The sequence below is a fragment of the Microcaecilia unicolor genome, chromosome 11 (assembly GCF_901765095.1).
Source record: "Microcaecilia unicolor chromosome 11, aMicUni1.1, whole genome shotgun sequence".
In the NCBI taxonomy this organism is placed as follows: Eukaryota; Metazoa; Chordata; class Amphibia; order Gymnophiona; family Siphonopidae; genus Microcaecilia; species Microcaecilia unicolor.
Window position 1 is genome coordinate 184,217,635 of NC_044041.1, and position 12,770 is coordinate 184,230,404.

General features: G+C 43.5%; 1 protein-coding gene across 1 annotated transcript in view; it reads right to left on the minus strand.

The window, feature by feature from the left end:
* LOC115481193 (schlafen-like protein 1) overlaps positions 1–11,853 on the minus strand; it is a 30,452-nt gene extending 18,599 nt beyond the window's left edge. Inside the window, exons 1-2 of the mRNA XM_030220276.1 lie at positions 11,488–11,853; positions 3,166–3,864 (exon numbers count right to left, since the gene is read on the minus strand). Coding sequence (XP_030076136.1) covers positions 3,166–3,864; positions 11,488–11,853 — 1,065 coding nt within the window. The remainder of the gene's footprint in view (positions 1–3,165; positions 3,865–11,487) is intronic.
* Between the last annotated feature and the right edge of the window lie 917 nt (positions 11,854–12,770).

Below are 12,770 nucleotides of genomic sequence, written 5' to 3' on the forward strand. Positions count from 1 at the left end.
CCGCTGGCGGTAGTCTCGCCCCGAGTGGGCACCATTTCCAGGGAAAAAAGAAATCCCCTCGTGCGTTGCTTGGTTACTACCGGGTTAGCGTGGGAGCCCTTATCGCTACTTCAATGGGTGGTGGTAAGGGCTCCCTGTCGCATGGCCATCCGGTAAGAGTTCTTCTTATTGTATGACCATGTGTGCTGGGGTTTTTTTTTTTACCCGCTGCAGTAAAAAGAGCCCTGGTGCATGGGAAAAACGGCCCCCGCTGCCAGCGGAGGGCCCCTTTTCCCCCGCAGTTTGGTAAAAGGGCTCCTTTCAATATTATTGTTTATCGTTTATTGAATTCTTATACTGTTTCATTTGTACTGAGTCGAAGCAGTTTACAAACGTTCAGAATTTACAAAGACTAAAATTAGAAAGAAGGAAGCGAACTCCAGTGTTTGGTAGAATAGAACATTCAAACAACTGAAGCATAAACAACACATTTCGTAGTAGGACAGAACAATCATACAACTCAAAGACTAAAACCAAGATAGCTTATGGCTGGACCAAACTGATCCCTGGGCGTGCACTGCTGGAAACAGGACAACCACCAACAGGTCAGGGTAGGAACCGCCCCCCCCCCCCCCCCCGTATAGTCCAAATCAGGTGCAAAAGAGTAGGGGTAGACCAAACTATCTCTTCAGCCGACGGTGAGTTGAAATAACTTTATTCAGCACTTGAACAGAGTTGCTTCAACTCACCATCCGCTGATGAGATTTTTTGGTCTACCCCCTACTCTTTTGCACCTGCCGGAAACAGGGCCACAGAAGAGCCTTAACTGTCAAATACTGAGCAAAAAAAGATGAATCTTCAACAGTGGCATAGCTAGGTGGGGCCACAGGGGCCTGGGCCCCCCCAAATTTGCTCTGGGCCCCTGGTTGGCTGGTGGGAGTCCCCAACCCACGCCAGCTGAAGACTTTGTCCAGTGCTGCCTCATTTGCCTGCCCTGCTCTCTCTTCCCCTCACATCAGGCACGCTCCTTTTACTGAAAGGAGCGTGCTGGACATGAGGGGAAGAGAGAGCAGAGCAGGGCAGGCAATGTGGCGGCACTGCAGACCAGCGCTGGATGAAGTTTTCAGCTAGCAGGGGTTGGGGACCCCCGCCAGCCAAGGTATTTGCGGTGGTGGTGCTTCAGCTGGCAGGTTGGGGACCCCCACTAGCCAAGAGGTACAGGGGCAGCAGAGGGTGGCAACCAAAATGTGCCCCCCCCACCTTGGTCTCTGGCCCCTCCCACCTTGAGGTCTGGCTACGCCCCTGATTTTTCAATGAGATCCAAAAGGCAGAATATGATCTCTAAATGGAAAGAATGAGGGAGAGATTTCCAAAGAATGGGTGCAAGATAGTAAAAGGCCCTTACAGTAGTAAACATTTTTAAAGAACAGAACGCATTATGGTATAATATGATATTTACAATATTAATGCAATATACATTAAAACATCTTAATAGCATAGGATGAAAGTGGAAGTGGAAGATGTACATAGATAAGACAGAGTAACAGGTTGTACCTTAAAGAATTATTAAGAAAAAAAAAAAAGAAGTTTGATAGAATGGCTAGAACTTCCGAAATTTTACGAGGATAATTTTGGCCTAGAGCACCTAATAGGTGTGGGCTGTATTGCACGTATGCTGCACTAAGGGAAATGTGGAGTGGAGGAGAAGCCTGATGGTTAGAGCAGCAAGTTGTGGAACCAGAGAAGCTGGATTAAAATCCCATTGACACTTCATGTGATCCTCAGCAACTCACTTAACCTCTCCCCTGCTTCAGGTACAAACTAACCCCCCCCCCCCCCCCCCCGTTTACAAATGTGCGCTAGAGGCAGCTGGTGCGGTAAGGCCAGCACAGCCCATTCACTTTGGGCGGTGTCGGCACTGCTGCGCGGCCGCTGCTTGAACTCTGCCTCAACCATACCTTTAGGAGAACCTCTGTGCGGGTTAAGTAAACATACATATACACAGTCTGTGTGCACATAGGTTTAGGTGCATATATACACATAGGAGACAACTTTTCATTTAATTTTGTTACATTTGTACCCTGCGCTTTCCCACTCATGGCAGGCTCAATGCGGCTTACATGGGGCAATGGAGGGTTAAGTGACTTGCCCAGAGTCACAAGGAGCTGCCTGTGCCTGGCCCTTGCAGATCATCAATGTGGCCGCGCAGGCTTCTGCTTCTGCTTCTGTGAGTCTGACGTCCTGCACGTACGTGCAGGACGTCAGACTCACAGAAACAGAAGCCTGCGCAGCCTTCTACATGGAATGTTGCTAGTGGAATAGCAACATTCCATGTAGAATCTCCAATAGTAGCAACATTCCATGTAGAATCTCCAATAGTATCTATTTTATTTTTGTTACATTTGTACCCTGCGCTTTCCCACTCATGGCAGGCTCAATGCGGCTTACATGGGGCAATGGAGGGTTAAGTGACTTGCCCAGAGTCACAAGGAGCTGCCTGCGCCTGAAGTGGGAATCGAACTCAGTTCCCCAGGACCAGAGTCCACCACCCTAACCACTAGGCTAAGCCCAGTGGAAATAACCCCTCCCTGGACACATACAAAGAATTTTCTCAATATTGGGGGTGCTCAAGCACCTACAGAGTCGGCTCCTATGTATATACATACCACATGTGCATAAGTTTAACTGCACATATACAGGCTATGTATGCACATAAGTTTAGGTTTATCCACTCCTACCCTAGCTGATATAATATTTTAACCATCTCTTTGACTTCATGTGCAACTTTCTTTAGTCACCTTACTTTCTAACTCCTCTTACCTATCTATATGTCCCATCTTTGCTTATACCCTACGCTGTCAATTAAAATGTTCTATTACGTATTGTGTTGAAATTGTAAGTAGTATACTATGCCATACTTTGTTATTTGAATGTATATATACACTGTATGTGCATAACTTTAAGTGCATACATATAGGCTCCATGCAGATAAATGTAGGTGCACATACTTCATGCAATTTTATTAAAAGCTATTTCTGTACATAAAATGCTCCTTTAGTGGAAATGTCTTTTAAAGCTATCCCTTGTACTGGCATGTGCTATCTCCCGAGACCTCTAACTCTACTGGATCCTATGTATAATGTGTGAATCGAGAAAAGAAAGTTCTGTTTGTTAAATCAGAGTTACCTGCCTGCACCATTCCTGTATGGCACTTCCCAGTAGCGGCCCCTGGATGATCCCATCTATCGGTAGGTACACTTCCCCCTGGTCCGTCTCATAAAGCATTGGTTCCTCCTGTGGCTTGGGCGGTTGTATAGTCAACTGTATGACTTTGAGAAAAACACAAATAGTGTCAGTTTTGTACACTGGGAGAAATGCCAACGAGTAATTCTCTGGCAATACGGGAGGCCTGAAGCCCTTTAGCACCGAGTCCACCATCAGGCGCAAGCGGTCCTCATCCTTATCATTGCACTGGATCCCCCACACGACATGTTTGTCGTCTATCCCAACAAAGAGGTTGCCACCATCGTTATTCAGAAAGGCACAGGAGTACTTGCGTATGTGATGTTTGAACGTCATGCTCAGATACTCCCCTCCTCCGCGCTTGAATTCTGCGTTGGTGAGCTCAGTCTGAAAGACTTCTGCGTAAACCAGCCTTTCATGGTCCTCAGTGATCTGGCTCATCACAACACCTTGGCTTGCCATAATCCCCTCTGACAGTGCACCAGTTAGGATGATGGAGGACTGGTTTCTCCACTGGATCACCAGGTTGTTTTTCGTGTTGGATACCGTCTCTGCTGCCTCGGTCCATTGGGTCCTCCGATTTATTTTCCACTGAGGAGACTGGAGCATGGTGTTTTTGTAAGGACTGCCACTCTCAGATGCCTTTTATAGAAAAAAAATAAAAATGGGTTAAATCAATTGTAGATCACAAATGTTAATTCTTTTCACAGTGTTGGCTAGATAAGGCTTCAAAGTCACTGTGGAACAACTCTTCCAAGTTCTACAGTAAAGGGAAAGTCTCACAAAGTCCAAAGCATTACACAAAAGGACAATTTTATTTATATCCCTCTTTATTGTTATTACGACACAGCCAAATTATCACAACAGTCAACAATGCCAAGACCGCATAGAGCCCAAAATGAAGCAGCAATTTTGTCATATAAAAGTCCTCTCTTCCCCCAATTATCTTCCTCCATAATACCTCTCATTCCAAAAAGCTCCTCCATAGATTCATAAACATAACCACCCAAACCCAATTCCCCTCCCTATTCCATCATTATTCTCCACAATAGACCCACAAAGCTTTAGTTTATTCACTCGTTAGGAAGTTAAGAAGTGCATTGAGTCATTGCATAGTTAGGGAGGGAGTCAAGAAAATGATCCCAAATGTTTAGAAACTTCTTATTACTTTCACCCCAGCTTGGAAGACAGACATATGCTCCTTCCTCAAGAGCTCATGCATCTGATTTCTCCACATTGTAAGTACTGTACCGGTGGCTCTAAATGTATCCATTGGATCAGATTACATTTCTTACCAATAAGATGATTTTTTCTGCACAAATAACTCTTGTTCAGCAGACTGGAGGTTAAGATCCTCACTTAAATCAAAGAGACACACCTCTGAAGTCAGCAGGATAGATTTTCCCCAAAGGTCAAAGTTGGAAAAAGGGTCTCCCTTTTAATTTCCTTCTCACAAAATAATGGAGCTAGGAAGTTGTCATTTTTTTTTAATAGACTGGGTGGAGGTGGGGGACCTTTTGGATTTCCTAATATAGGTTAGGGTTTGCATGATGCTCCCTTATTCAACTGAAACGTTGGGCTCTCAGTTGATGTTAGGAATATTTTAGAGATGGAATTTATGATCAAGCATTGAGTTAACCTTCCTGGAGAAACATCTGTGGATGTCATTGCTTAGTTCTTACTGTCCTCTTGCCATTTTACTCTCATCAAGGAGCCAACATCAAAATGACTAATACAAAAACTGTGAAATTCTTGCAGACAAAATCACCAGTAATTATGGAGTAGCCTAATGATTAGAGCAACAGATTGTAAACCAGGGAAGGCAGGATTCAGAGCACACTGTGGCTCTTCAATTGCCTCAGCTATAAACTTAGACTGTAAGCCTTCTGGGGACAGGAAAGTACCTTCTTCTGTACCTGAATGTAACTTGGTTTGAGCTACAACTGAAAGCAGCATGAGCCAAATCCCTTCCCTTTTTGGTAGGTATCAAAACACTTACATTTGCCATCTGGACCAGGTGATTTTCAGCCAATGGGTTCAGTGGTTTTATAGCCCACTGATAGCTGCAAATTGAATTAGACCCAGATGTTCAATGTTGGGTTATCTATGGACCTGGAAGTTATGGGGGTGCCAGCTGATATTCAATGCCAATACCTGCATAACCTAACCAGGCAAGATAGGACTCCATTTTATGTGGCCCTGTCTGTCCAGTTAGGTATGTGGATACTGGTATTGAATATCACCAGTGCCTGCATAACTTCCACGTCTGCCCAATTGTGCCCCTGGACTGCCCCGGCACTGCCCAGATTCAGCAGCTGGCTTGCTCAGTGTTGTTGAACCATGCTGAATATTGACACCAGCAACTCATAAAAGTCAGATTGATATTCTTATACATTCATCAATCAGTATGGGTAGGTTTATTAGCGTGTACCTCAATGAACTTTTTATATAGGTGGTTTGTATAATCATTTAAGATTAGCATACATTTACTGTCCAGTTTTGGGCAGATTTGTAAGCATCAATCTTAGGCCACATGTGTCCTTCTTCAAGGCCGCCAAGAGACACAGTCGGGCCTGGGGCAGGACTGCCACCCCCACCTGTCCCCTTACCTTCCTGTGTCTGACTGCTCCTCCCTCGGTCAGTCATCTCCTGCTCCTGTGTGCCGGGGCCCAGATGATTGCATTAACGCAATAACCCGGGTCACCGCGTTAATACAGTCATCCGGGTCCTCCTGACACGCAGGAGCAGGAAAGAGACAGACCCGGAAGCAGGCAGGCAGGAAGAAGCTTGCCGGGGCCCATCCTTGGAGGCCGGGCCTGGGGAATATTGCCCCCTGCCCCCCCCTCTCAGCAGCCCTTCTTGATATAACTTTGTGTACAACTCATTAGGTGTATATATATGCATATGTGACATTGGAGAAATAGATTTGACATATTTTGATAGATCTCATGTATTTTGGCAAGTTCATTACATGTCTCTAGATCTATATTTTCAGTGTGACAATCACAGGTATGTGGCTCAAAATTTCTCTGACACATTATTTCTTGTTGGTATTTTCAGTTTTATTTTCATTTCACACACAGGTTAAAGATCTCATCTGTTTTTTGTCCTCTTATTTGCGACTATGTTTATTTCTTTTTAGTCTTTTTTGATTGTATATATGGCTTCGACTCCTCCCTCTCCTTCTCTGTACATATTCAGCAGACTGCTAAAACCTGTCGTTTCTTTCTTTATAATATCACCAAAATTCACCATTTCCTTTCTAAGCACACTACCAGAAACCTCATCCACACTCTTATCACCTCTCGCTTAGACTATTGCAACTTGCTTCTCACAGGTCTCCCACTTAGCCACATAAGTACATAAGTAATGCCATACTGGGAAAAGACCAAGGGTCCATCGAGCCCAGCATCCTGTCCACGACAGCGGCCAATCCAGGCCAAGGGCACCTGGCGAGCTTCCCAAACGTACAAACATTCTATACATGTTATTCCTGGAATTGTGGATTTTTCCCAAGTCCATTTAGTAGCGGTTTATGGACTTGTCCTTTAGGAAACCGTCCAACCCCTTTTTAAACTCTGCTAAACTAACCGCCTTCACCACTTTCTCCGGCAACGAATTCCAGAGTTTAATTACACGTTGGGTAAAGAAACATTTTCTCTTATTTGTTTTAAATTTACTACACTGTAGTTTCATCGCATGCCCCCTAGTCCTAGTATTTTTGGAAAGCGTGAACAGACGCTTCACATCCACCTGTTCCACTCCACTCATTATTTTATACACCTCTCTCCTCTTCAATCTGTTCAAAATTCTGCTGCACGACTAATATTCCGCCAGTGTCGTTATGCTCATATTAGCCCTCTCCTCAAGTCACTTCACTGGCTTCCTATCCGTTTCCGCATACAGTTCAAACTCCTCTTATTGACCTATAAGTGCAGTCACTCTGCAGCTCCTCAGTACCTCTCCACTCTCATCTCTCCCTACATTCCTCCCCGGGAACTCCGTTCACTGGGTAAATCTCTCTTATCTGCACCCTTCTCCCCCACTGCTAACTCCAGACTCCGTTCCTTTTATCTTGCTGCACCATATGCCTGGAATAGACTTCCTGAGCCGGTACGTCAAGCTCCATCTCTGGCCGTCTTCAAATCTAAATTAAAAGCCCACCTTTTTGATGCTGCTTTTAACTCCTAACCCTTATTCACTTGTTCAGAACCCTTATTTTATCATCCTCACTTTAGTATTCCCTTATCTCTTGTTTGTCCTGTTTGTCCTAATTAGATTGTAAGCTCTGTCGAGCAGGGACTGTCTCTTCATGTTCAAGTGTACAGCGCTGCGTACGTCTAGTAGCGCTATAGAAATGATAAGTAGTAGTAGTGGTTATTTCATTTTATTTTGTATTCTGTTTTGTAGTGTAACATCTCTATGGTTCATTTGTTTTGTTTTGCATGTTATGCCTTTTATATTTTTGTACATCCATATGTTTAATATACTGCATTTTAAAATGTATTTTATTTTATCTTTGCATATTAGGAGTCTACAAATATGCAAAGATACGATAAAATACATTAAAATACATTTTAAAATGCAGACTCCTGATGCAGGCTCTGTTGCCGAAACACGGTCCGTCTTGAGTCATTTTGAAGAATTGTTAATAAAAGATCTCCATAGAAACTTTAGAAAATCTACAAAGGATGAAAACATTGAGATTTATAAATTTTCCTAAAGTTCCAGCAGTGGCTCCTTTAATAACATTCAAAAGATATCTTTCTGAAGTATTAAAAATTACTGAACAATTGTTTTCACCTGTAGCAAGGATTTATTATTTGGCTCCCTATGTTAAGAAACCAAGTGAGTGTATAATACCATCTATGGAAACCCCATTTGAGGAGCTAAATTTGAATTTATCACAAACAATTGAAGATGAACTATGTGGAGTACAACCTGCTACATTAATTATAGACTTTGTTCTACAGCCGGATCGGGACTGGATCTTGAAAACTTTCTTTAAACATAGACATGAAGTCTTTCTGAATTGCAAAGTCAAAGTATTTCCTGATATTGCTAGACAAACTCAGAAAAGACGTCAGTCTTTTTTGAAACTTCGTGATCGTGTATTGTCACCGGGGGGAATTTTCTGGCTTAATTTTCCTTGTCAATGTGTTGTTAAATTTCAATCTATTAAATATGTTTTCTTTGAGAGCGATCAATTAGCAAAATTCCTGGACTCCAGACAAGAACCAGCCGTAAACTCTCTGGTGCTTCCTCCATTAGTATCTACTCCGTGATAGGATAAGTGGGAATATGTTCTATTCATTTTTTCCTATGTTAACTAATTTTTGAATAGTGCCTTGCCTATAATTGTTTACTTTAGCAGTAATTATCATTTAATAGATTTTCTTTATAAAATATTTTCTTGTATGGTATGGTAATACTCCTTTTCTGTACAAGTGATTCTTGTAAAATTCATTAAAATTACAAAAAAAAAAAAAGATCTCCAGCCATTTAAGTCTACTCCGCTGCTGTTGTTTTTTTCTCCTTGTTTACCCGGTGTGGACTTTACTACTACTACTACTACTACTACTTGACATTTCTAAAGCGCTACTAGGGTTACGCAGCGCTGTACAATTTAACATAGAAGGACAGTCCCCTTGTTTGTTTTTTCCCTGCTAATCAATAGTCCCACATAAATTGCTATTAGCTATATATTTTTTTGTTTTGTGCAGCGCTGCGTATGCCTTGTAGCGCTATAGAAATGCTAAATAGTAGTAGTAGTAGTAGTGTTTTCAAAATTCTTATTACCTATACTAAACGTTTATTTTAGATAACTACTTACCTCCATACTAATCCCATAGATTCAAGCAGAGAAATAATTACAACTCTTTGTGGGCATCTCTTTCTATAGGCTGTACAATTGTTTTGTTAATTATTTAACCATGTTTTAGTTTCATTTATGATCCACTCTTCCCTTTATCATTTTGCTGATTCTGTGGTATTTCGCATGACATTGTGGAGGGGGGGGAGTGAAATAGCAGACCCGTCTTTAAGTGGTTCGGTTTATGTGGTCAAGAGCTGAATATTGCACAGAGAGGGGCATTTTTCATATGACATCTAAATCTGACTTTGAACGTTTTGCTGAAAACGTCCAAAAATCAAGTCGTGAAAATGACCATTTTCAAACCAGAAAAACGTCTATCTTTTTTCTTTGAAAATGACCATTTCCTAGATGTTGTTGTACTTATTATGTCTATCTTTTTAGACCATTTCTCTCCCACCCACCCCCACCCCCACCATCCAAGTGAAAAATGCACAAAATCAAGCCCTTGGGATGTAGGACGAGACAGCTTTCCTAGTAGACTATCCACACAGGCATCTCAGCAGAGCAGTGGGGCACCCTAGGGGGCACAGCAGTGGATGTCACATAGAAGGTCCTAGGTACACATCTCATCATTACTCCCCTTATATTGTATGGTGAGCCCTTCAAAACCCATGAAAACCCTACTTTACCCAACTATACACCTCTACAATAGCCCTTATAGCTGCAGGTGTCACCTATATGTGGGTACAGTAGGTTTGGAGGGGCTGACACTTTCCACCACAAGTGTAATAGTTAGAGTGGATTATGGGCCCGGGTCACCTTCTCTACAGTGTACTGCAACCCACTGTTAGGCTATTCCAGGAACCTGCTTGCTGCTGTAATAGGACTGGCCATAACATCTGAAGCTGTCATAGAGGTTGGTATATACTGTTTTATTTACTTCTTTGCGGGGTGGGAGGGGGTCAGTGACCACTGAAAGAGTAAAGGGGGGGGGTCATTCCTTTATTCCTGCAGTGGTCATCTGGTCATTTAGGGCACTTTTTTTGTGGTTTATTTGTTAATTTTTTGTGGTTTATCAAACACATAAATGGCGAGTGACCGTACTCACCCGCAAATGCGCAGTAGAGACTTCCCTCTCTGTCCCGCCCCCACGTCAATACGTGATGACAGGGGCGGGACAGAGAGGGAAACTGCACGAAGGGGAGGGAGGGAACCGCTGATGTCGCTACCGCTCCACCCCCCGAGGTCGCCGCTACCGCTCCCCCCACCCGGAATCGCTGCCGTCGCCCCCCTCCACCCGGCCTGAGCACTCTCTTTGGTATTGAACTTACATCGCCGACACGCAGCAGGCAGATCAGCTGAGCTCCTGTTGGCCTTCCTTCCCTGCCTGTGTCCCGCCCTTGCCGACGTTACGTCACATGAGGGCGGGACACAGGCAGAGAAGGAAGGCCGACGGGAGCTCTGCTGATCTGCGTGCTGCATCTCGGTGACATAAGTTCAATAGCGAAGAGAGGGCCCGGGCCGGGTGGAGGGGTGGCGGTGGCGGCGACTCCGGGGGGGGAGGGGGGACCCTGCAGCGGTGAGGGGAGGGGGCCTTGGAAAAAACCCATACTAGCCCGTTTTAACGGGCTCAATGGCTAGTTTGTTAATAAAACAGGTCTAGACCAAAACGTCCAACTTATAGTCCTGGATGTTCTCATTTTGTTCCATCATGGCAGAAAAACGTTCGAGTGTTAGGAGCGCACAGATCCCGCCCTGAACACACCCCTGAAATGCCCCCTTGTGATGTGAATGCACTTCTGACAGACTTCATAGAAAAAACGTCTAAAGAGTGTTTTTGAAAATACCAAGTTGGACGTTTTTTTGTGAGAACACCGTCCAAATGCAGGTTTATGCCACTTTTTGGAGTTTTTCTCTTTTGAAAATGAGCACATAAGCTCTAGCGGACAACCTAAAACCGAATATTCGATGCTGGTGACTGGACATGGCTCAGCATTGAATACCTGGGAATACAGCCGGCGATGGACATAACGCTGAGGCCACCGGCTGAATATCGGCCAGCAAGTGTTTTGGTCCATGCTATAAAGTTCTAGTTTTACCTGCACCCTTTGCAAGGTTTTTCTTTTTTTTATTTCCTAATTATGGAGCCATTGTATATGCCTATGTCTTTACGCCTTCCCATATGGCTTTTGTCATGCAGACCCTCTCTCCCTACTCCTCTATCTGAATTTCCTCAGACAGACATTGTGTGCAACCTCCGGCCATAACACTTCTCATTGTGCAATCTAAGTCAGATTCCAGCTATGTAAGAAACACATTCCAAATTTGCCAGTGGACTATAGGACATTATGTACCTTTGCAAGCTTGTGCATAATAACATATTTGACATGTGTGATAAAAAAGGATGATTTTGCTCATTGTATGCATATGCATGGCAGCCTCTTGCCTACCTCTCTGTATGAAGGATTTCTTCTGTTTGCCTCCCCCACAGATAGCGTTTTGCCCTTCATGACCAGCTTCTCCAGCAGATTCTGATCCAAGAGCGATGGATCCTGCAGCTTGTTCAATACTGCCTGATATGTGCTCTCGGAGTCCAGATGCACCAGTGCGTAGGCACATTTCTGCTTCTTGACAATTTCGATGTCCTGCCTTTGAACGTTGACATTAATAATGGCTAGGAGTTCCTTTAGCAGACAGCCCAGAGTGTCTTGGGAGTACTGAGAATTCAGGTGGCCCACATACAAAGAGAAGGAGGTAGGCTGCCCGGGTAGTTCCTCTCTTGTACATATTTCTTCTCTTGAAGGCAACTCTTCCATGGTTTAAGCATCAATAAGAGCTGTGATCTGAAGCAAAGTATTAGGAAAATATATGTTAAATTTGTTGAAATCTAGAAAGGGAATACCAGCTTAGCCCAGCAAAAATTAGTTAGAAGACAACCAATAGGATTGGTTGGGTGGAGATGTTACTGCTGCGAGGACAATAAGGATAGTTAGAAGACAACCAATAGGATTGGTTGGGTGGAGATGTTACTGCTGCGAGGACAATAGGGATAGTTAGAAGACAACCAATAGGTTTGGTTGGGTGGAGATGTTACTGCTGTGAGGAGAATAAGGACTATGCACTATTGTCAAAGATATCATCAAACTCTTACTGACACACGTTTTTGGAACTATTTGGATTCATCGTCATAAGGAATCGTGTGTTCCTGATGAAGGATATCAGTATCTTTATATTGCCTTGTGAAATTATTAGGCCTATTCAATTGTTCTGTTGCTTTTCTTTTAAATAATTGTACTTCAAACTCTTTGTGTGAAAATGAAATTAATTGTCTTACAATTGAAGGGTGTAGACCAAAAACCTGGTAAGTCCACTTTAGGGACAAAGTGAGATTTTCTTACCGACATAGGGCTGATCATTATCTATTTACTTATTTTTGCTGAAAAACATGTCAAGTTGTCGTATTAGTCATTGCAAAATTTTATTGCGTCTTTAGCTTTGTGCAAAACAGGGGCGTAGCCAGACAGCAGATTTGGGGTGGGTCTAGGCAAGAAGCGGGTGGGTAACAAATGTTCTCCACCCCTTACCAAAAAAATATCTCAGCTGGTGGGAAAATGCTTCTCTCCAACTTGGTAGTCTGCAGCAGGCATGCGCTAAAAACTGAGCATGCGCAGGTGCCAGTATCGTGGAGAGCAGCATTTTAATTACCATCAGGGGGAAGTCTTCAGCTGGCAGA